Source organism: Ailuropoda melanoleuca, chromosome 4 (assembly GCF_002007445.2).
Source record: "Ailuropoda melanoleuca isolate Jingjing chromosome 4, ASM200744v2, whole genome shotgun sequence".
Lineage (NCBI taxonomy): Eukaryota > Metazoa > Chordata > Mammalia > Carnivora > Ursidae > Ailuropoda > Ailuropoda melanoleuca.
The window spans coordinates 64,483,389-64,508,784 of NC_048221.1; the positions used below are offsets into that span (position 1 = coordinate 64,483,389).

Consider the following 25,396-nt stretch of genomic DNA (forward strand, 5'->3'; position numbering starts at 1 on the left):
GCTCAAATTAAGTGTGCTGGGGAAGGTGGGCATGGCATGGCTTTCTCACAAGAAAACGGTATCAACCATGCACAAACGCAAAGCAGAACTGTTTCTGGAAAGAATAATCCAGTGAGGCTCTCATTTCCTCCACCTGAGCAATGTTTCTTACAACAATTTAATGAGGAAATTTTTCATTTAAAATGTTTTTGCTCTAGAGCCACTAGCAAGTCTGGGGGTGGGGGGAGGGGCAGTGGGGGAGCAGGGGAAGAGAAAAAACTTTGTCTTGTCTAGGTAATTTAGATTCCTTTTAAGGGGAGGATAATAATAAGTATCTAGATTTTATACTATTATATTTAATTAAAATGGGTATTTCTATATAATAAAATTAAATATTTCTGCCTGAGTAGCTGGGTATGAGGATAATGCCATAGAGAAAACAACATGACCAGATGTAGCAAGCCAAGTTAAGAAGCCTCATTCCAAGATCTATAGAAGGATAAACATTTACAAATATTTTCTTTACGAAAAAGAAATCTGGACTTCTGGTCTTATCCCAACTACCTAGTTTCATTCCACACTTCTAAGTCCCGGAGCCGTGATGTGATTTAAGGGAAATAGCAGAAGCCAGAGCTCAGGAATGGCAGTCCTTCATGGCATGCTGCCCTTTACCTTTAAAACAATGAATTTCTCAAGGAAAAAAAAAAAAGCTATTGAAATGAGACTTTAACCTTGAACTTCTAGCTCTTCTCTGCATCAACTCTTCTGAGCCTTTTAAATTGACCTTATAATTGCTCTGCTCTGCTAAGGCCTTTCAGGAGAAGAGCAAATACAAAGGCTGGGGAGAACATTTGTTTGGCAAAGGACCCAAATGGGATTTTACAAAAGTTTAAAAAACCTGAATCCAGCAACACCTTTGTGGATTAGTGTCAGAAGTTCTGCCTTTTGCAGATGCCAGTCCACACCATGTGGTCCTGCATTCTCTTTTATTGCTATGGTCCTTTTATGGTCTCTTTTATTGGTCCCTGGTTTGTACTCACGCCAGGATGCCAGAGAGGTAGAGTGTCTCCGCAGCTAAGTAAGACAGATAGCTGAACATGAAGACGATGAGTGGTTCGATCGCAGAGATATTCTGAGTGAAACGTGTGATAAACGCAGAAATGAACCCAAAAATGACGCCGAAAAATACTCCCCCAACCCCCACAATAATGAATCGGGCACATCCAGCCAAAATGTCGACAGGTTCTATGTCTTCAAATTTATGCATCTTTGTGAAGGCAATTAATATATTGTATAAGACCTAGACAAAAAGAAAATGAAAGAAAAGAAAACATGAATTAGAAATGAAAAAATTTGACACACAGATTCCTTACTTTGTGTCTAGCTGAATAATACACAAAAGTCAGTTACACCACCATAAATATTAACACAGCTAATACCTAACTTTTTAATGTATTCTAAATAATCTACTTTTATTCGATTACGCTGGGTTAAGAGTCTAATACAGCTTTCAATCACTGAGCACTCACTCTGTGCCAGTCTCTTCGCAAAGCTCTCTGTGTCAGTGATCAACTTATTTCCTCCCAGCTCCGAGTGTACCTTTCAGCATAGGCCCTGTAATAAACAACGGAATTCCCTCAGCCGAATTGAATTTTTCTTTCAAGGGAGCCGCATGTTACAGCTCTCTCAGCAGAGGGCGCTGAACGGACACTGCAGGAGGAAGGAGCTTTACAGCAACTTCCGGTGGGAGGGGAAGATTCAGTCAGGTGACTGGGAGGACTTCTGGTAGGTCCTAGGACGGCGCTGCAGGTCCTGGAAGCGGTCGGTCTGTAACCTTACAGCTTCAGCAGCAGATAACTTGTGCGTGGACCACATGACATGGAATAAAGAAGCCCTGGCGTACCCTCATGCAGCACGCCTGTCGTCAGGGGTCTCCCTGAGCAGCCCACCGTGTGTAAACCCTCTCTCCCCTGTCCAGGCAGCCTGCTCCTCGGACGGCCCTGTGCCCTCTCTTGAGCCCAGGCTCCCACTGCACACCGGGTGCCCCCAACTACTGATGCCCTCTCCCCGCCTGCCTTCCTGAGGGTGGCCTGTTGTTTGCCGAGCAGCTCCAGACCAGCTCCTCCGGCTAAACCACACAGCTTCTCTGCTGCTCAGTGGTCCATCCACACCTCCAGGGAGATCTGAACCCCTTTCAAGTTTGTCCTTTGGGGGGGCATCCTTCAGCCTAGGGGTACCAGGAAGAGTTCTCATTTCTTACAGCTAGTCCTTGTTATAGTTCATCATTTTGATATTAAAATTTCTCTGTTTAACCTACTGTGTGGTTTCTCTCCTCAGTTGGACCCCACCTGCTACAGTTTGCATGTATGTCATCTCATTGAATCCTCCAAACCACTCAAGCCCAGGCGACACACATTCCCAATTTTCCTGCTATTTCTCTACTCAGTTCAACCTGCATGGCTCTTTCAGTTAAGCCTCAGACTCTTGATTTTGGCTCAAGTCATGATCTCAGGGTCCTCGGTCAAGCCTCACTCATCATGGAGTTTGCTTGTCCATCTCCCTCTGCTCCTTCCCCCACTGGTGCTCTCCCCCCTGCAAATAAATAAATAAAATCTTAAAAAAAAAAATTACAGTGATCTAGGGATCACTACTTCATGTGCTCGACAGCCCAGAATTTAGACTGAACTTCTCAAAAGTGGCAGCTGCCACACAGTTAATGAGACACACAAAACAGGTAAAGTAAGATCTCTGCAGAAATTGAAGACCTTTGAGAATATCAGGCCCTGAAGAGTCCTGATAAACCACAGCATATACCTGTTGGCCTTTGGCTGTACTAAGAAAAATGGGGGAGAAAAATCAGAGCAGGAGCAGAAGCTAAAACTCAAGGAAATAAGGTCAATGATTACCTGCTGCGTGTGGAGCCACAGGAGTGGACGGACCCTCCGGAATAGTTAGGTCTCTATCCCATTCATTTCCCCGGTTCACACTCTGCTCTTGCCTTACTTCTGGAATGATCTCCCACTCTGCCACCTGCAAGACTTGCCCAGGCCTGAGCCTCCTGTGTGACTCTGACTTTTCCAGCCCCAATTTATCTTTCCCTACAGAGACAGTGTCACCTGTGTTCTTCAGGGTGCCCTTACATAGAAGATCGGAGGATCATTGTAAGAAAGACGTTCTCTACACGTGGCCAGGTTAGGTGCACTCTGCTTGGTGTGGGAGGGCTGCGGAAGGGGGGCCAGCACCCAGAGTACAGTATTTAAGTATTGGTTGCAGTATAAGCAAGTTGTTTGCTGTTCTGTGGATTGCCCATAGTTATAATGGTAACCAGCTCAATATGTAAAACTTGAAAGAATGGAATATTTAAATTCTCAGGAAAAAAGAACACCAACTAATTCTTCAGAGATATAATACAAAGGTGCATTTTATAGACTCCCAGGGAAGGACATGATATGGGCCTAAGGACCATCCTGCCCCAGGTGTCACTGGCTTCTGCCCCAGCCCCTACCTCTCATCTCCAGAACTAGACTTAAATATAAAAGTAGGAGAAATTACATGTTAACTGTTGGACTCAAGAAGAATTCTGTCTACACGCCACAAACTTTTAAAAAATTCTGCTGAAAATGTTTTCAGATATACCAACTGAAATTTAAAACCTGTTGCAAATCCCATATCACCTAAATTTTTTTCTTTGTCCTTCCAGCTTTATTGAGATATAATTGACATATACCCTTGTGTAAAGCTGGATAAGATTTTCTTTTTAGCTAAAAAAAAAAGATTTTTTTTTGAAACATGTACTTTCTTTTCTTTTTTTTTCAGATTTTATTTGTCAGAGCATGAGAGTGTGAGAGAAAGAGCACAAGCAGGGGGAGCGGCAGGCAGAGGAAGAAAGCAGGCTCTCTGCTGAGCAAGGAGCCGATGTGGGACTTGATCCAAGGACCCTGGGATCATGACCTGAGCCAAAGGCACATGCTTAACCAACTGAGCCACCAAGAGTCCCTGGATGAGATTTTTGATCTCCACAAAGAAATGGATAGCAAAGTGTGTTAACAGTTTGCCTGGTGACCCTAGGGCATCCATGAACAGAGATACTCATTGCCATAGACCAGCTGCTTGTTCTGTTTCTGGAGAACAACCCCTCTCAAACAAATGTGAGGCACTCCTTAGGAAAAAAATGCAAATGAGATGAAGTGGGGCTTTGTTTTAAATGTACCTTGATGGTTTATGATTGTGAATGTAACAAGAAGCCAGCCTAGGCTTCTTCGTTGACCATCTCTGTCAGAAAGCAACACACTTTTATCATAAAGGTGATGTCATGGCGGGAGGAGGGTCAGCAGAGGCCCTGCACCGAGCAGACCTGGAGGGGCCAGGACTGGGAAAAGGCTGGGGAAGGAATGGCAGATTGAAGATCACAGCCAAGGGGACAGTGTGTACACAAAGCAGCCAGTAGTTCTGTTCAGGGGCACCTGGCTCTGTCAGTTAAGCATCCAACTCTTGATTTGGGCTCAGGTCTTGATCTCAGGGTCTAAAGATCCAGCCCCAAGTCAGGCTCTTAGTCCCGCTCGGCGCTGGGTGTAGAGCCTGCTTAAAATTCTCTCTCTCTCTCTCTCCCTCCCCTTCCCCTCCCTCCCACTGTACACACGTGTTCTCTCTCTCTTTCTCGGAAGAAATATATTAGGGTTTTGCTACAAGATATTGCAAGAGTGGTGACTTTCACAAATTAGTCTTCATATACTAACTTATGAAGAAGGAAAGTTAAACAAAAAATTCAACTCAAAAGATAACAATAAATGGGACAAAAACCCCACAAATGTTTCTGTTTTCCTGGGAATTTGTTAGTGAAAAGCTGAAAGTCATTTGTTGTTTTTGGGTTTCCCTAATAATGGGTCTTAAAATATGATGCTACCTCTGTGTACAAGGAATTCTCATGCATTCACAGTAGGCCATTTTACAGCCTCCAATTTTGTTCCATTTAATTTTCCCTTAAAGGTCCTTTTGGACCTTTTTTTTTTGACTCTTTTATATTGCCATGATGTTACGGAAATGACAATGTGTTGTGTGGTTTCCTGTTCCTGCATGGCCCTCACAGCTGTGAGCACTTACCTTTAAATGGAAACTTCAGTCTCTCCATCCTCTAGCCTTGGGAATGATAATACCTTTAGTAAAGAGAATTTCAAGGAAAAAAAAAAATCTTATCCAGTACAGAATGGCTTTTGGCTTTGAAATATGAGTCGGCAGAATGGTCAGTCCTCAAAGTAGCTTGGTTATCACCACTCCTCTTGTAGGATGCTTATATCACTAACAAACTTTGTTGAATGGAGAGAGGAGACATGAGGAGGCCGTCCAGTAGCCCCTCTGCTCACAGGTCCAATGAGCCTCCCCTCCCCAGTGCAGTTTTGTCACATTGCCCTCTGTATGAGTTTCCTACATCTGCTATAACAAAATATCCCAAACTTGGATGGCTTAAATCAACAGAAATTTATTCTCTCTCACTGTCCTGGAGGCTAGAAGTAGTAATCAAGGTGCCGAGAGGGCCACACTCTTTTGAAGTCTCCAGGAGAGGACCGCTCTTTGCTGCCTCTTGGTTTCTGGTGTTTGTTGGCAAACCTAGGTGTTCATTGACTTGTGGACATATCACTGCTGTCTCTGCCATTGTCCACATATGGCCGTCCCTGTGTGTCCCCTCCTCTGTGTCTTCACATTGCCTTCTTACAAGGATATTAGCCATTGGACTAGGATCGACCTCAATCCAGTGTGAGCTCTTCCAAACATTAATTGTATCTGCAAAGAACTATTTCCAAATAAGATCACATCCTGAGGTTCTGGGTGGGCATGAGTTTTTTTTTGGGGGGGGGCACTATTCAATTCAGTACAGCTTCTGTAACCAAAATGACCTTACAATGGAATTAACTTGTATTATAGACTAGCAGATTTTTGTTGTACATTGCTCAGGTCACAACTTAATTTTGAATTTCATAAAGTCCTAATCTGTGGCTTTCCTCCAAATGGATCCATTTTATTTCTTCAGAGAGCCTAGGACACATGTTTTCAGTGTCTGGATTAGTTCCTGCTTTTTAATGTGATTAGTGGCCAGTAACCAACAAGCTTGGTTAGATAAGGGGATATGGACAGAATATAATAAACAGGCTTGCTTCCTCCCCTAAAGAGATATTTCTAGTACATCTTCTGGGAGAAGGAGAAGAAGCTGGAGAAGGTAAATAAGAAGAAGCAAAAAGGGACGCCTGGGTGGCTCAGTTGGTTAAGCAGCCAACACTTGATTTCAACTCAGATCATGATCTCAGGGTCCGGGGATTGGGCCCTATGTCAAGCTCCCCACTCGGTGGGGCATCTGCTTCTCCCCTCCCTATAACACCCCCCACCCTGCTCGTGCTCTCTCTCTCTCTCTTAAAAAAAAGAAGCAGCAGCTAAAAGCTTCATGCAAATTAGCTCAAGTCAAAACACACACACTCTTCCATCATGAGCACTGTACAATTGTGCAATTAGGAAAGGGATTGTTTAAAAAGAGACAGGGAGAGACTTGCTGAAATTTCACACCAGATTTGCTTAAGAATACACATACTGATGCACAGAAATTTTAGAAAATATAAAAGCACAAAGGAAAATCCCCACGATTGTCTCCCAGTCCCTCCCAGAGAAAGCCACTCTAAATATTACATATAGATGCTATACATGTATATATATTTATAAATACATATGTAAATAGTATAAACACACGCACATATGTATATCCTTCCTAATCCTGCTTGTCTGTCTATCTATCTATCTATCCATCCATCCATCACCCATCTGTCATCTATCTGTCTGCCTGGCATCTCTCATCTGCCTCCCCACCTGTGGCAGTCAGGACCCCTCAGGTCTCCAACCACAGGGAATGAAACTGAGCAGCTGGCTGCTTCACCTTGATTCCCATCGCTGTCCTCAGCCAGGGACCTGGTGTGGCAGGTCCCTAAGTCAGGCCCAATCTTGGACGGTGCAGGACTCCTCTGATGGGTGTTCTTAGCCTGAAGACTCCCGCTGGGCTGGATAAGCTCTCTCAGAAACGCGGTCAGACAGTCCCATCCAGTTTCCCCTCGGCCCAGCTCCCTCACCTGGGATCACTCTGCACGGTGGTCTGAGGCTCCCCGTTTCTCCACGCTCCCTCCCCATTTTCTCTCACAGGAGTTTCCCCTATCCATCTTTTGTGCATCTAAATGCCCTTTGAATGTCTGGCACATGCCTGACCTGGCCAATATCTATCGACCTGTTTGTTTGTGTACCAAGCATATTTTACAAAACTGTTATACTATTGGTCTCTTTTGTTTAAGCAAAGTGAAGCCAGGTTCCAAGAAAAATCTTGGCTGAGTGTTTGAAAGGAAATGGTGACATAACGTTTCAAAATGAACGTAAAAGAAGCTTCGTGGTTGTACCCCAACTCGGTGAGTTTATTTAGTCCCATTTTACCTTCTGCCTGAACTTGGAGCAACCTACATACAGATCCCAGAAGCCTTGCATGTTGCCCCTTTGCAGATGTGCTCATATTCCAAGGAGTGAAGCCAAGATGAGGACCCAGACATTCCCCAAGGCCCCAAAAAGGCATATTTGAATGAGCGTTAGTGGGACCTGGGAGTTTATTTGACTCTCAAATCCAGAGGAAGCACAGGGAATATGATTGAGACTCAAAGATTTGCATGTTGTTGCCACAAACGAAAACTCCTCTGCAAAGCTCTCCAGGGTATAGGGAGCTGCCCGGTCTGTTCCCAGGGCCTGGGAAAATCAGCTGAGCCAGCCTGTCCCTGGACACCAGTACGCACCTCAGCAAGAGGCCATGCTAGTTTGAGAAGCTAGAGTACTACATATAATTGAAGAAGACTACGTTTAAAGACACAGTCCATATGACTACATGAAAAACAATTCTTTTCTTTCAAATTACATGGCTCTGGATGTCATTAGAGTTGTAAAAGATTTTCTTTGGACTCATTTCAATCACAATCATGTGGGTTTTTTTTTTTTTTTTCACATATTGGAGGGGAAATCTCAGCCAATGCTAAATCTCCAACATGCATTCATGGAAACAAAATTAGATTGACCCTTTTCGCTCAGGGCAGAGGTGCAATATTGTGATATAACAAGAAAGATGTATTTATTGTCTTTGTCCCCAGTTCCTTGCACAGAGATCCTAAAAACCTTGCCTTTCCTGAGTGAGAGGAGCATTCTTTGTTATTCATAATGGACCATTTTCAACCGGGGCTGAGTTTCTGCCAATGAGGAAACTCTTGCCTGAGTGCAGAGAGCTTCTGGAGGTGGGCTGGTTGCCAGAAGAACCCACCAAGTAATTAAAAGGTTGTAAGTTTCATCCCCACCCTGTGACCTGCGGGGGGAGGAGAGGGGCTAGAGATTGAGTTCAACAACCAGTGGCCAGTGATTTAATCAATCAAGCCTATGTAATGGAGCCTCCAGAAAAACCCTACCAGGGTCAGAAAGCATCCACGTTAGTGCCGGGAGGGTGGCATGCCTGGAGAGGACACGGAAGCTCTGCACCCCTCCTCCCGTACCTTGCCCTAAGCCTCTCTTTCATTTGGGTCTTTCTGAGTTGCATCCATTATCATTGACTGGTAACTGAAGGCAAGTGCTTTCCTGAGTTCTATGAGCTATTCTAGCAAATTATCAAACCTAAGGAGAGGGTTGTGGGAACAGCCAGTCAGTATGGGGGACCCAGACTTGCAATGGATGTCTGAAGTAGGGGCAGTTTTATGGGACTGAGCCCTTCATCTGTGGGGCCTGTGTTAATTCGGAATTGGTGTCAGAATTGAATTAAACTGTAGAACACTACATTGGTGTCTGGAAAGTTGGAGAACTGGCTGGTGTAGGGAAACACAGCCACACATTGGATGTGTCACAAATGATGTAAAACAAAACAGGTCAGAGAAGGGGGCTCAGGAAATGGTCCCGTTATGTGACCTTTAAGAAGTTCATGAAACCTCCCGAGATCATAATAATGGCAACCCCTTAACAGAAACTACTGCAAAAGTTTGCAAAACACTTTCAATACACAAAATAATGGCTAAAGACGCCAGCTCACCCACCAAGGCTTTGACAGAGGTGGAGGGTTGATTTCAAATGTGCTGGTATTTTTTTTCTTTGTCAAATTTATTGAGGAGTAATTTGCATATGATACGAATGAATTCTGACCATTGTATATACCTATAAAATCACCATCACGGTCAAGACCCGACAATTCCGTGAATCTAGAAAGGTTCTTTATTACTCTTTTAAAATCCTCCCCTCCCTCTAATTCTGACCCCAGGAAACCACTGATCTGTTATTGCCACTGTTGATTAATTTTTGTTTGTTTGCTTATTTGGGGGGGGCAGGAGGGGCAGAGAGAAAAGGAGAAAGATAATCTTAAGCAGGCTCCAAGGCCAGTGCAGAACTTGACAGGGCTCCATCTCATGTCTCTGAGATCATGACCCGAGATGAAATCAATAGTCGGACATTTAACCGACTAAGCCACCCAGGCATCCCTAAATGAATTGGTATTTGATATAAATTGAATAATAAAGTATGGACTCTTGTGGGTCTGGCTTCTTTAACTCAGCATCAGGTTTTGGGGAGTTACCCATGTTGTACAGGTATCAATGGCTCATTCCTTTTTAATACTGAGAAGTATTCCATTATATGCTTATAAGACATTTTGTTCATCCATTCACCTGTTGAAGGACATTTGTTTCCTGTTTCCTCCACCACCCAGTTTCTACTATCGGGATATTGCTGCTGTGAACATTTATATACAAGTCTTTTGTGTAGGCCTCTGCTTTCATCTCTCTCTTGGATATATACCTCAGAGAGGAATGACTAGGTAGTGTGGTACATACAAGTTACCATGTTAAGAAATTGCTGTCTAGTCCCCATGGGCTGCTATAAGAGAATATCGTAGACTGGGTGGCTTATAAAAAACTGAAATTTATTTCTCACAGTTCTAGAAGTTGTTGAGTCCAAGATCAAGGCCCTGGTGTCTAGCAAGAGCCCATTTCCTAGTGCTTACACAGCTATTTCCTCACTGTGTCCTCATACGCCTGAAAGGGCAAGTTAGCTCTCTGGCGTTTCTTTTGTAAGGGCATAAACCCCATTCACGAGGACTCCAATCTCATGACCTTATCATTTTCCAAAGGCCCCATCTCCTAATACTATCCAATTGGGGATTAGGTTTCAACATATGAATTTGGGAGGGACATGAATATTCAGTCTACAGCTACTGCCAAATTGTTTTCCAAAGTCACTGAATCATTTTCCATTTCTACCAGAAATGTATGAGATTTCCAGTTCTGTATCCTTGTTGACACTTGATACTATCAGTTTTTTAAATTCTAACCACTCTAATGAGTGTGTAGTGGTATTTCATTGTGATTTTAATTTTCATTTTCCTGATTATAAAAGATGTTGAACAAATTTTCATTTGTTTATTGACCACTTGAATATCATGTTTTATAATGTATCTTTTCAAATCTTTTACTCATTTTTGAGTTATTTATATTCTTATTATTGAGTTATAAAATTCTTTATTCTGGATGTAAGTCTTTTCTGAGATAATATGCATGACAAATATTTTCTCCCATTCTGTGGCTTACTTTTTTGTTAACTTGTGTATTTCAAAGAACAAAATTTTTTCTTTTGATAAAATCCAACTTATTATGCTTTGCCTTTTGTTTTTTTGTGAGTTCTTTGCCTTTGCCCAGTCCAAGGTCATGAAAAATTGTTTTTTTCTTCCAGGAGACTTGTAATTTTAGCTTTTACGTTTATTCTATGACACCGCTTGTGCTAATTTTTGCATTTGGTGTGAGGTACAGGGTAATTCTCATATTTTTCCACATGGATACCCATAGTTATTTCAGTGCAATGTCTTCCTTTTCATTGGTTCCTTTGCTAAAAATCAATTGCTGTATATGTGCAAGCCTATTTCTAGACTTTCTATTTTTCCTTCATGATGTCATTTCTATTGTTTGATCAATATTGTGATATTATTGCTTTATTATTATTGTGGCATTATAGTACGTCTTCAAATAAGTCTTCTATCTTTGTACTTTTTTTTGAAAAATTGCTTAAAGCATTTAATGTTATTTAAACTTCCAATCAGATTTTAAGATCAGCTCATCCATTTCTATGAAAAAAATTCTGGGATTTGGTTGGGATTTTACTGAATCTACAGATCAATTAAAAAAAGCTGTCTTCCCCAGTAATATGGAATCTTTCATTAACAAATATGATATTATTTAGGTCTTCTAATTCATGTCAGCAATTATCTATAATATTCAGTGAAAAGTCCTTGCACATCTATGTTGAACTTCTAAGAATTTCCATTTTGACAGTACTTATAAATGGAATTTTGAAATTTTCTTTTGCTACTAGTATTTAAAGTAATTTGCCACTACTATATTAAAGTGCTGTTGATTTTTGTACATTAGCTATATGTCCTGTGACCTTGCCAAATTTACTTTTTAATTCTAGTAGCTCTTTTGTCTTCAAGATATTCTACAAAAACCAGCATGTCTTCCATAAACAGAGACAAACACACTACTTCCTTAGTGATTTTGTCTTAATGCTTTCTTATTTCTTGCCTAATAAATAGAAGTGTTGAGAGTGATACCCTTAAGTATGATGTTAGCTCTGGTTATTCATAAATATCCTTTGTCAGGCTGAAGAAGTTATTTACACTTCTTACCTTGCTAGGAGTTTCTTATCATAAATGGGCACTGAATTTTGTCAAATGATTTTCTGCATTTATTGATACAGCCATTAATTCTATTTATAGTGCGAATTACATTGATAGATTTTTTTCCAATGTTGAACTTGCATTTCTGGGATGTACATTTTGCGGTCATGATTTATTATTCTTGTTACATATTGCTGAGCTTGATTTGCTAATATTTTACTTAAGTATTTTTGGTTTATATTCTTGCTGGATATTGGTCTGTAGTTTTTTTTCTTTGCATTATGTCCACCTGGTTTTGGTGTTAGGGTAAAGTTGGCCTCACAATGTGAGTTGGAAAGCAATGAGTCCTTGCCATTTATATTTTAAATGATATTAATATAGCCACACCAGCATTCTTATGCTTACCATTTGTCTGGTGTATCTTTTTGCATTCACCTATTTTCAATTTATTTTCATCTTTATAATTATACTGTGTTTCTTATAAACAATATATTTGAATCTCATTTTATAATCAGTTCTGGTAATCTCAGTTTTCAACTAGAGCATTGGTCCATTAACATTTAATGTAATTATCATGATGAGAGAAAAACTCTCTAAAGGCCTGATATACAAGGGAAGCTATTTTAGATTTTTTTCTTAGCACAACTGTAAATAAACTTTGTTCCAACCAAAAGCCTGATTTATGGCCCTCCATGCATGCACTGTACATCTGCTTTGTGAATGAGTAGCTTAAAGGAAAACCATCTTGTCCTTTAGAGATCAATCAATGTTCTTGCTCCCTGCATTCCTTTATGATAAAACTTGTGCTTCCTAACTATATGCTGGTCTATAATCTTTTGAGGTTTTACAATATTTAAAAAAGTACATAAGCCTGTAAAAATGGTTCATTCTCTGAAGCACTTTCTTCCCTGTGAAGAGCATGTTTCCCGGGCAGCTGTCCTAACTTGCGCTTGAATAAAACTCTTTTTCTTTCTTTTAGAGGTTCTAAAAGGTTTGTTCAATTTGCATTGACATTGTTATGGCTAGATTTAAATCTACCACTTTATTACTTATTTTCTCTTTTCTTCCTGGTTTTTTTTCTTTAATTTTCCTGAACTCAGTTTGATTATTTGAATACTTTTCAGAATTCTATTTTAATTTTATTATTGTCCATACCTCTTTGCATTATGTTCACCGGTACTCTACAATATAAACTTCTCAACTTTCTACAGGACACTTTGTGCTAACATTATACCACTTCACATAAAATAAAGAAATCTTATAACCATGTAGGTCCATTAAATGTACTGACTTTTAACCATCCTTAAGAGTGAGAAAGCTATTTGTTTCCATAATTTTAAATCTCCTGGATTCCTCTGACAATCATGGCTGAGGACTTAATGATAAGTTACCAGATATTTTGCGACTACGAACCCTCCTGGACATCATAGCCGTACTCCCCACCATTCTATGGCTCCTCGTAAGGGTAATTTCTATGACATTGAATCTAAGGAAGGGGTAGCCTCATGTGGCTTTCAACCAACACTTCCCATTCAAGAACAGGAGTAGACAGATTCTTGAGAAGCCTGTCCATAGACTGGGGACTGCCAGTGAAACCCTCTGCCGAGTTATGATCTACAGCAACCATATTTCCTGAGAAGTAGAGGAAGACCTGACAAGGTATAGACGAATAAATACCATGAGACCGATTAAGAGATGATAAAAGGCCACAAAGAAGTACGGGTTATGAGGGCTGAAAAGTATATAATAAACACTGAGGAGTGGGGGAAAAGATAATTGAGTAGATTATATCGACCCTAGTTGGAGTGAAACTGGAAAGATCTATAAAAAGCAGCAGATTCTTAGCAACGGACCCATGTTGCATCCATGGCGGGGCTCTGGAATGGCGATGTGATAGTTATGAGCGCCATTTGGCACATATTTCTTTTCCTTTTAGGCACCTGGTAGGATTGCATTTCCAGCTCCACCATGTGACTAGGCCTGGTCAAGTTTTGAGTTTGAACGAGTTTCAAGGAGTAATATATATCATTTAAGAGATGGGGTACTTGCTTGCTGAGATGAGTTTCCATAAATCTTTTGCCCTCTGGCACAGTGCCCAGCAATGCTCAATATGGGGCCCGCTCTATAAGCCCAGAGTCCTGAGTAATCATGATGAATAGAGCGTTCTGAACGCTGGCCAGTGAGAAACCAGTCATGTAAACAAGAAATACACCTCTGTTGTTTTAGGCCAACAGAGGTTTCGAAGGATGTTTATTACCACAGCATAACCTGGCCCTCCCTGGCTATCAGAGAAGATTGTGAACTCTTGCTTCTGTTAAAACCAAACACAAATGGAAACCAGACTTGAAAATTTGCTGAGCAGACAAAGCCAGTTTAGTCAGCAACACTTAATTTACCTTGTTTTGTGAGACAAGCCAGGCTAGCTTGACCTGGGTCTCTTTTTGCATATACCTCTGAAAAGTCCTTAGCAAAACTTGAAGATTTTATTTATTTATTTTAGAGAGAGAGAGTAAGCGAGGAAGGGGAGGGTCAGAGGGAGAAGGAGAGAAAGAATCTCAAGCAGATGAGAGAGAGAGAGAGAGAATCTCAAGCAGATTCCCTGCTGAGCGTGGAGCCCAATGCAGGGCTTGATCTCATGACCCCTAGATCATGATCTGAGCCAAAACCAAGAGTCAGTCGCTTAACCTACTGAGCCTCCCAGGTGCCCCTAGCGAAACTTGAATAGTTCCCTAAAATTGATATGAAATAACCACTAACCAATTCCCTTTCATTTATGAAAATTCTAATGTTGTAACCAATCACTATCAAGAACAGTCTCTGCCTTCACACTGGATAAGCTGCTTGCTCACAATATATCAACAATCCTCATTCCATATTTTGGTTTGAGTGCTCCCGGTCTGCAAACGTCTTTTTGGGTCCATACGCAATAAACTTATACTAATAACTACTTCAGTGATTCATTGGTTTTACTTTTCGGGGTTTTTTCCTGAACTTTAGGTACTTCTGAAATCCCTAAAACCAGCTTGGTTCCAGGTACAGCTTTTATGAGGCCTGATGGTAAAGCACCTCCTGAGGGATTCCTGACGGGGCTTCTCTAAGCTGAAGTGTTTCCCCCTCAAATTTATGTGAAATCTTAACCCCCCGTACTGCAGAATGTGACTGGATAGGAGACAGGGTCTAGTTAGAGGTAATTAAGTTAAAATGAGGTCATAAGGGTGGGGTCCTAATCCATTGACTGGTGTCCTTATAAGAAAAGGAAGGGGTACCGAGAGGGTGCACAGAGGAAAGTCCACGTGAAGACACAGCAAGAAGGCAGCCAGATGCCAGCCTGGAGGAGAGGTCTCGCCGGAAATCAACCCTGCAGGCACCTTGGTCTTGGACTTCTCCAGAAGTGCGAGAAAATACATTTCTGTGGTGTAAGCCCCCCAGTCTGTGCTCTTTATTACGGTGGCCCTAACAGACCACTATGGGATCTCTGTCTTCCCGATTGCTTTGTGTGTCTTTTTAATTAATCCTCATTATTTAAATTTGCCATAAACTCAATTCCTTAAAAACAAAAAGCGTAACTAGTTCCTGACTCCACACACATGTAAAAAAAGAAATTTCAGAATCACAGTAAAAATGATCCTTACTGTATGTCAGAGAGTGGAAAGGTACAGAGAATGTCAGAGGGAGCTGTACCCATCGACCTTACAGGAAATTAAATAATAAGCCCAACTAATTTTCTCTTTTGTTTGAAGGGTCGTGGACACATTACACTCGGTCATAGAACATTTCCTTGACAACCACTGGCTCTGACCGGTAAAGGAAATCAACGAAGGAACCCAGCAATGACCTAGCAGGCACCTCATAATGATATAAAATAAAAGACAGAATGGAGGAAGCTTTAGCCTCACTCCTAAAGAAAGGAAAGAGAAGATCTGCAAGCCCCGATAGGACATTTAACATGGGATTTACCACCTCTCCTAGGCTGGATAGCCCTGAATATGTGTGGCTTAGAACCCCAGAGAACAGAGGCCAGGAAGATGACCTGAAGAGATGTCAGAAAATCTCACAAAGAGAAGGGTGAGTGGCAGGATTTTATTGCTGTAGGGCACAGCAAAGCAGCTTCTTTGAGAAATTCATTTTTGGTGTAAAAAGCTTGAAAATTCTTCTCAGCTTGAAGGATGGTAGGAAGGAGGGCTGCCAGCTTTCAAAGCTACAATTACCACCTGCCTGCCAATGGCTTCCAAGTGTGCCCCCACCCTTCAGACTCCTCTTTCTAAAACTAGGGAAAAATTATTTTCAATGGCTTAGAGGTATCTCAAACTCAGCAGGTCAATAGTCATCACGCGGCCCCCACCAACACCTGTTCTTCACCCATAATACCATCCAAGGAAGGTCGCAGCCTAGCACCCCCGAGTCTACGTCCTCTTGGCCTCCCCCACGCTCTCATCAGCTTAGAGCAAATGCCCACAGGACTATCTTTCACCATCTGGCGTTAGTACACCAACATGGCAGGAAAAGTCATTTAAAAGCTATTAACCTCAGAACTTTTATTAACTACAAAAGCAAACATCAGCTGTGACCAGTAGATTTAAATTCACTGAAGACTAGCTTGGTGATTTGCTTCTTTGGAGAAACTGAACTTTCAGAAACTGAAAGGGGTTGCTCGGTACTATTTTTTTTGTGAATAAATGAATGATGAGTAAATGGACAATTCAGATTCAGGGGACCGCTGGCCCAATCACACAGGACTGAACTTTTATCTTTAAAATAAAGGTGCTGGATTTCACGATCTCTCCGTTTTCTCCCAGGCTGTGAGCCTCATCCTCACTAAGGACCACAGCTGGTCCTGGGTGGTGAGGGGTGAGATCTGGAGAACCACAGCCCAGATAGAATCCATGGCTTCGCCTCGCCAACCCATGGCCTGGATATAATGTCACCGCGCAGCCTTGTGCAACAGGTTTTGCTGGATCTACTGTTCACTTTACATAACCACTGAGGAAGCTATAGGGAAACTATTTGCCAGCCAACTCCTGGGGCTTTTCACGTGACACTGAGCATATTTTTTCCCTACAGCAGCCCGACACACCCAACTCACCGTTGAGAATGCATGCACACATGTTGTTGAAGAGGGTGGGCTCTATTGAAAACCACTGAGCTAGGAAACTCTCCTGTCTGTTTGCAGTTCTAGGATTTTCTCCCAAGACTTTTATTAATGAATGATGCAATTTCCTAAGAAACCTCTATAGCTTGAAATGGAAATAAGAAAATACAGAAGGGGGCACCTGGGTGACTCACTCAGTGGAGAGAACAACTCTTGGTTTCGGCTCTCCCGTTTCTTGGTTTCCTGATCTCAGGGTTAGCTCAGGTCATGATCTCAGGGTCGTGCGATGGAGCCCCGCGTGGGGCTCACGCTGAGCAGGGTGTCTGCTTGAAGAGTCTCTCCCTCTGTCCCCCCTCCCCCACTTGCTCACTCTCTCTCTCCTCTCTAAAATAAATAAATAAATCTAAAAAATAAAAAATAAAATACAGAAGAATAAGCAGGTTCCCAGTTGCAGGGTAAGAAAAGAATTTACAGATGAAAAGGAACAGGGCAAATGTTGATAGCTTGCGGCTCCTCAAAAGCAGGGACAACGCTCCTTTGCCGCAGCATCCGGGCATTTAGCGCAGTTGGCGTGCAGTGCGTGGCTGTTTTGGTTTTGAAAGAACTGCTTCCACCCGCTTTTCTGTGATCATTCTGGTTGTTCTCTAAAGATTTAAAGAGTTTGTTTTTCTCCCTAAGTGTTTCTTTTCCAAATCCATTTCCATGGCTGCTCAACCCTCCCTTCTGACAAAGGAAGGACAACTTGATAACTAGCGAGGCTTTGCTCTTTTTTCCAGCACTTGGGAGCTGGAGGGGCTTCTAACCACACATAAAGGGCTCACAGCGTAGGCTGGTTGAAAATTGATTTACACAATTCCCACTTCAATCTTTGTTTCTTCAACCCAAAGAAAATGGACCAAACAAGTATTTGTGAACCAAATTTGAGGAATTCCAATGAAATAATGATGGCAGTGTCCCTCTGTGGCCCTGTACTGCTTAAGCTCCGAAATCGCCACATGCGTGTAGGGGACAGACCTTTCAGGCTGCTGGTGAACAGAGCCCGCAGCTGAGACCCTGTACAGGTGGAAGGTAAGGTATTATCCAGTTGGGGACATTTAGGAGTCAGATTTGCCTCTTCCGTGTTAGTGAGTCTCTGACCTTTCCAACATTGTTTTTCCAGCTCTTTCCATTTCTCCAGCCTGCTCCAAGCATTATCCCAAGCAATTCGTGTGGTTGCATCATATGTGTGCACGCGTGTGCACGTGCATGTGCACACACATGCGCCCTGCAGGCCCCCACAGCCAGCGCCATTTCACTGCCAATGGCGGCTGTGGGCTAACTTCCAAATGTTTTGTTGAGAGCGCATGTCTGAAGGAACTTGCTTGGGTCCTGTGCTGGGTGAGCACCAGACACCTGCCCTCCCCCCACAGTGGGTCAGAAGCAGCCCTGGGGGAGGTGCACTTGCTGAGCCCTTGCAAGGGCGTAAGTTCACTCCCCAGGCAACTAAAGCCAACCAGCCAAGGCTCCATGGCCAAGACTGTCTGAGGTTTAGGCCTTATCCCCATTTCTATGCCAACAGAGGTCAACCAGATAGCCTTTCTTGCGTGGAAACTCCTCTCAAATACAGGAAGGGCAAAGGGACTTTTTTCATCACCTACTATGTGCCAGACATCTGTGTGTATTTTTTTCACATCCTCCTCAAAAGCACTCTCTGGGGTCAGATTAATCATCCCATTGTACACATGGGAAAATGGAGACACAAATAGATTGAGTCACCTGCTCAAATGATACAATTTGCAAGGTTCACCTCTGCCGTATACCCTGAGCTCCCTACATTCTTGGCCAGAGGAAACTGTCTACTTATAGTTGAACCTCTCACCTCCTAGCCTAGGCACCTGAATAAAATGAAAGGAAATAAGGAGGTAAAAAAGCACAAGAAAACATTGCCTACCACACCCACCAAAGAGTCACGTGTGTGGACAGCACTTCTCTAGGAAAAGCTGAGACAGCTTGATGGACCAGAGGATGTGGTACCACTTAGGACGTGAGGAGAGCTCTGTGGGTCAGAAGCGCTCAGGTAGGTGGACTTGTATTACTAACACCCAACTCTGACACCAATATCAATGTGTGTGATTTATCCCACAACTCCGAGCAATTAACTCAATTCGAGAGAGCGTCAGACACCACAGGTTAAGGACTCAGTCCCACAGGAAGGTCCTCCCCACCCACACTCCAGACCCAATCACGAGTCTAGGTTGTCATCTGTGCCTCAGATCAACTGGATATAAAAATGAGATTATGCTAAGTGAGATAAGTCAAGCAGAGAAAGACAATTATCATATGGTTTCACTTATTTGTGGAACAAAAGAAATGGCAGGGAGATCATTAGGAGAAGGAAGGGAAAAATGAAGGGGGGGATAAATGGAGGGGAAACGAACCATGAGAGACTATGGACTCTGGGAAACAAACTGAGGGTTTTAGAGGGGAGGTGGTGGGGGGATGGGCTAGCCGGGTGAAGGTTACTAAGGAGGGCACGAATTGCAATGAGCACTGGGTGTTATATGCAAACAATGAATCATGGAACCCTACCTCAAAAGCTAATGATGTACTGTATGGTGACTAGCATATCATAATTTTAAAAAATGCTGTTGGTAAGAAAAAAAAAAAAGAAAGAAGGTTTCAATGACTCCCTCCTCTGATTTGATTAATTTGCCAGAAGGGCTCACAGAACTCAGAGAAGCATTTTACTGCCCAGATTACCAGTTTGTTCTAGAAGGATATAACTCAGGACCAGCCAGATGGAAGAGAGGCATAAGGTAAGGTATAGGGACAGTGTGTGGAGCTAGCAATCTCTCTCCAGACACACCACTGTCCCTGAATCTCCACGTTCACCGACCCAGAAACTCTCAGAGCCTGGTCCTTTCTGGGGTTTTTTGTTTTTTGTTTTTTAATATTTTATTTATTTATTTGACTGAGAGAGAGAGAGAGCACAAGCAGGGGGAGCAACAGGCAGAGGAAGATGGAGAAGCAGGCTCCCCACTGAGTAGGGAGCCAGATTCCGGCTGGATTCAAGGACCCTGGGATCATGACCTGAGCTGAAGGCAGACGCTTCATCGACTGAGCCACGCAGCTGCCCCCCTTTCGGATTTTTATGGAGGCTTCATCACATAGGCACGATTGATTAGATTATTGGCTATTGGCCAAGCAGAGCCCTTCTCTTCTCCCTGGAGGTCTGGTGGTGCGATGGGAAGTTCCAACCCTCTAATCACATGGTTGGCTTCTATGGCAACTGGCCCCCAACCTTAGATCACCTAGGGGCTTTCCCAAAGTCACCTCATTAACATAAAAAAGACACCTTTACAGCTGTCATCCCTGGAAATTCCAAGGGTTTTATAAACTCTGTGCCCTGAAAGGGGATGAACACCTAATACATATATATGTATATATAATAATCACAATATTACAAACACCAAATATTCTGTACTTATTCTATGCCAGACACCATTTTAATGCTTATGTGTATCAACTCACTTTAATTCCCACACAACCTGATCTCCATTTTACAGAAAAGAAACTGAGGCCCAGAGGAGTTAAGGAACCAGTGCAAAGTCACACAGCTGTGAGCCGTGCAGCCTGGAATTGAACTAAGGCATATGGCTTCGCCATCCATGCCCTTGGCCACACTTTACTGCCTTTTAAATGACATCACTGGAGCTAGGACCCCTTGAAGGGAGGAAAGTCATAAACCAGAGAAAATCATGAAAGATAATTCACCCGCAAGCAAATGTTTTTAAAAATCTTTCCCAGATCCTGGGATGCCTGGGTGGCTCAGTTGGTTAAGTGTCTGCCTTTGGCTCAGGTCATGATTCCAGAGTCCTGGGATTGAGCCCCAAGTCGGGCTCCTTGCTCAGCGGGTACTCCCTCTCTCTCTCTCTCTGACAAATAAATAAATAAAATCTTTAAAAAAATCTTTCCCAGATCCAGTGCAGCTGCCTCTGGCAAGCTACTTACTATCATCCTAGCTTGATTTAAACTTGCCATCTTGTCCTCAAAAGGACATCTTTTCCCTCCTCCATCAACTGATTGCCTAAGGGTTAAAGGCCCACCATTCAGGTCCACGAGCTCCATGCCCACTGTGGACAAGTGCTCCCTGTAGGTGCGGGAAGGAAGGACACTGGGACACTTCTCTCCCACTAGTATCAACCCATCTCTAGCATTTAGGCTCAGGGAGCAATTCTGCCGTTCAGTGGTGGCAGTGTGTCAGAAGGGAAACACCCTCAGTGTGCTTGCAGCTTCTTTGACAAATCCAAGTTCAAACTGAGTGTCACTTGGGAGTTGGGGAAGGAGAGTTGTGGTCCTAGACATGGCCGGAGCTGGGGGAGAACAGCCTCTGCATGGTCTCTCCTAGTCCCCACCCCCACCCCCATTCATTTATTCACTCTTTGAGTGGCATTCACTCCTGCCTTCCAGCCATTGACTCAGCAGCCCTGCGAGGCTCAGGGCTATGTGCTGGTCCTGGGAATGATGGCAGGAGCCGCTAGGAGAGAAATCACGGGGTTCACCTGCCAACTAGTTTGCCAAGTTAGGCTGGCATAGGGATGGCAAGATGAGATGAGAAGAGGGCAGGGAATTCTAGCATAAGGGGTCTGGCAATTAAGGATCTAAGGCCAGGAACAAGCATGCACAATTAACAGAGGGGTAAATTGAATGAAAACTAAAAACTCTCTGTAAAGAAACTGAAAAGCAGCCTGGAAAGGCAGTGGGAGGGTAACTTTTTGCTATATCTTTTGGATCCTGAGCCCCATAGAATAAATTTTATCCAACAAACGACTTTCTGACAATCCGTGTCTTTATAATAAAAATAACAATGAAGAACCATAGGCACCTGGCATCTGGTAACTCAAAGGCTCAAAGAAGCAAGAAGAGCCAGCAGGAGACGTGAACCCAGATGTTTGAATCGGGGGTGGGGGTGGGGGTGTCTCTGTTCTTAATCATGACATACTGTCCCTTCACCCCCTGGGGACAACAACCTCTGCCACATTAGATTGTTGTGAAGCTTGAATAAGGAAATCTCCAGGAAGCACCATCCATGTGAGGGGCCCAAGGTCTGTGCTCAGTCAGGCATTTTCATTTGCCTCCCTTTACTTCTCTCATTTCTCATTCACTGTTGTCCTTGAAGATGGACTCCAGCACAGCAAGGTGCCAAGTGAATATATCACTGGGGAAAGGAAAGAAAATCAGAGGGAAAGAAAGCGCAGGGGGGGAGGGAGAGGGGAGGGACGGCATGGAGCACCAGTCAGGAGCAGACATGCTCTGGAGGCTTCTGCCTCTGCTCAAGTCTCTGTCTTGGCCCGTGCTGGCCTCTTGGACCTCGCAGATGGGTTGGAGGAGGGGGAAGATGGGGAGAGATGGGACGCAAAAGAGACCGCGGTAGCATTGCCATGTTTCTCATTTAGCAAACTGACTCAGGAAAACCAGGGAGAAACAGTCCACTTGCACGAAGAACCATCTGCCTACAGTGAATGAAGTGGTGCCATATTTCAAACCAACTGCCCACTAAGAGCAAGTCAGCCGCCGTGCCATGTCCACGAGGGGCTATGATACAATGGCAGCCAACACTCACCGAGCACTCACTGCATGCTGAGTACTCACAAAACTAAAAGTTTAGTTTAGAATTGCCCAGTGACCCTATGAGCTAAGGGGTATCATCATCCCAGTTTTACAAAAATGAGGCACAGAAACAATCAGAATCTTTTCTGGAGCCATACATTGGACTCTGCCCAGTGAACCAGTTCTGAGAAAGATCACTGGCTTCACTGCTAAGTGGATGTGAGCCCCGTGCACTCAGAGGTAACACATGGCTTCCCTCGCATCACTCCGGGCTCCATGAGTTGAAAACTCAAAAGGATGGGGTGTCCGCTGGCTAAGTGGGTAGAGCATGCAACTCTTGACCTCGGGGTTGTGGGTTCAACCCCCATGTTGGGTGTAGGGATTATTTAAAAATAAAATCTTTAGAGAGAAAAGAAAGAGAGAAAGAACAAGCAAGAAAGCAAGAAAGAAAGAAGGAAGGAAGAAGGGCAAGAGGTAAGAATACAAGGAAAGAGATTGGAATAGGACAGAGCTGTGTGTCTTGTCCAGACTGTCCTTAGTCAGGCAGCATGCCCTCGGTCAATTTATTTTAGCTTCCTTTTCCTTGTTTTCTTCATCTGTGAAATGTGGTTATTAAGTCATGCATGATAGTAAAATGCAAGAATTTAATAAAGTAATAGGGGTTAAAGTGACCCCACACAGGGCTGGATATATTAATTGGATATAGTCACCTGCTGTGACTTTGGCCATGAGGTTCAACTGGGGACACTAGTTCTCATATTCGAGCTATCTGAGTTTTGTCTCTGCTCCCTTTGCCCACCATTAGAGGTGTGTTCTGGTGAAATGTTCAGCAAGAGGGAGAAATGCGTGGGACAAGAGACCTGGAGAATCCGATTCCGTGGTATTTCGATAGTTCTGGAACAGCTCCTCTCTACTGAGAAAACAACTCTTCAGTGGATAAAGATCTGTGGAGTTGTCACATGTAACCCACAAATCACAGATCACTTTCCAGATGACTCAGACTTTCTGCTGAAAGAGCATGCTGGTGACTGCTGGCCCTGGGAAGGCCCCTTCCTCAATGAAAGGGTGAGTTCAAGGCCCTTCGCTCAAAATACAACTGGACTGCATTAAATACCAGTTGCTTTCAAACTGCTTTCTAAATCTGGCCCTGGAGCTTCTCTGGTTTCACATTGGGCCACAGAAGTGCCCCAGCACACACTTAATACTCACTGTGCTGTGGGTGACCACAGAGTGACCCGGGAGTGACGTGTGGGCGACCCCCGTGGAGTCAACACAACAACAGCTTCGCCCCTTAGAGGTCACAGCAGTGCCCTTAGCAGGTACTCTGGTCGGCTGAAAATTATAATTTTATTTTGAAATGATCATTTAAAAAAAAAAAAGTCCAAGTGGAAACAATTAAACTTTGGGAAAGTCAAACAAATACTCCTATCCAAGAAACCCCGACCAGAAACCAAGCTGTGATTGGCTCTAGATGTCAAATCTAGAGAAAATTCGGGGGGACGTCAGAGTCTCTAGTTCAGAGGCAACACCAAAGAGGGAGCAGAGCCCAGTGCTATAAATAGCACGTTCTGGGAAAATTACAAGAGGTGGTATTTAGAAAGCCACTGGTGAAGGCAAGGTTGAAGAATTAATTACTCAGAATGGGCTGCCAAGAGGTGGCTTTGATGTGATCACAGATAAGCCTCCTGGATGATGATGCTGCTGGGAGTGGGGGTTATGGTAAGCAAGTAACACCGAATAACTTGGATTTAAGTGAAATCTTTGGGAGATGAGCTGTGAAATGAACACATCATGGCTTAGAGGGGCCACCTTGGGAGTGGGCTAGGTTCCCAGCTGAGGCCACTTCCTCCATTGTAACAACACTGAAAGGATGAAAACATCTAAAGACAGAATGGGGTGAGGAAAGGGGACCTCAGAGTCAACAGGCCCAGTGTGAGGAGAGAGCAGCCCTTGTTCCAAACGTACCATTGTTTTAGGTCAAGATGCACCAGCTACTCTCAACTCAAAGGCAAGAAACCATAAGTTCTCAAACGTGGGCAATCATCCAAGGTGCCTGTTAAAATACAGCCTGCCAGGTTCCAGTCCCAGAGACTCTGGGACGGGGTTTGGACATTCAAATATTCATCAGTCCCGCTGAGGTGATTCTGAGGCCTGTGGCGGGAGTCTGGAGTCTGGAGTCCCAGACTCTTCTCCCCGTTTCTGACAACTTGGCTTCCTGTGGAACTTGGCCAGAAGGAAAGAATGTGTCGCCCTGAGGAGTCTAGCATCTTGCTAAACAGTTGAAGATTCGCATTGTGAATCAATAAATCGACTTCCAACTTCGTGTAGGGGTCTCCTTCACTTGCTGGATCCACCCTAGATGTGCTGGATTACTTTTTAGGAGACTTTGCCCCTTTTACTATCTATTTTTGAATGAAGTCCTCACTATAAAGTAGTGTGTGCCCGATGAATTAAATAGCTAATTGTAAAAGGGGAAAAAGAAAAAAACGCAATGCTTGTGGGGCGCCTGCGTGGTTCAGTCGGATAAGTGGCCAATTCTTGATTTCAGCTCAGGTGAGACACTCGGGAGATCGAGTCCCGAGCCAGGCTCTGCACTCAGCACAGAGTCCGCTTGGGATTCTGTCTCTCCCTCTGCCCCTCTCCCTGGCTCGGCTCGCACTCACTCTTTCTCTAAAATAAATAAATAAAATCTTTAAATAAAAAAAAAAGAGAAACATAATGTTTACATGTCCTTTGGTGAGATAAAATCTCTGCAAGCAAAATAGGAAACCCAGAGGCAATAAAGGAGTACGTTAGGTCTGGGCTCATAAAAATTTAAAACTTTCACAGGATAAAAAGTACCATAGTCTAAAAACTTTTAAGTGACAGAATGAGATAAAGTATTTTTGATTTGCATGTAATACCCAAAGGTTTAAAATTTAGATAATTTAGTAAGTTTCTACAAATCAATTAAAACAATTAAAAAACAGCAAAGAAAAATGGACAGGATGTGATACTTGCATATAATAATTGGGACATAGTTATAAAAAATTCAT

The 25,396-nt window shown here is 43.3% G+C and overlaps 1 protein-coding gene across 8 annotated transcripts in view; it reads right to left on the reverse strand.

The window, feature by feature from the left end:
* Positions 1 to 25,396, reverse strand: part of SLC9A4 (solute carrier family 9 member A4) — a 92,348-nt gene that overhangs the window by 30,892 nt on the left and 36,060 nt on the right. For all 8 annotated transcript variants that reach the window (XM_034658945.1, XM_002913495.4, XM_034658943.1 and 5 more), the window contains one exon: positions 1,020 to 1,279. In XM_034658945.1, coding sequence (XP_034514836.1) covers positions 1,020 to 1,279 — 260 coding nt within the window. The remainder of the gene's footprint in view (positions 1 to 1,019; positions 1,280 to 25,396) is intronic.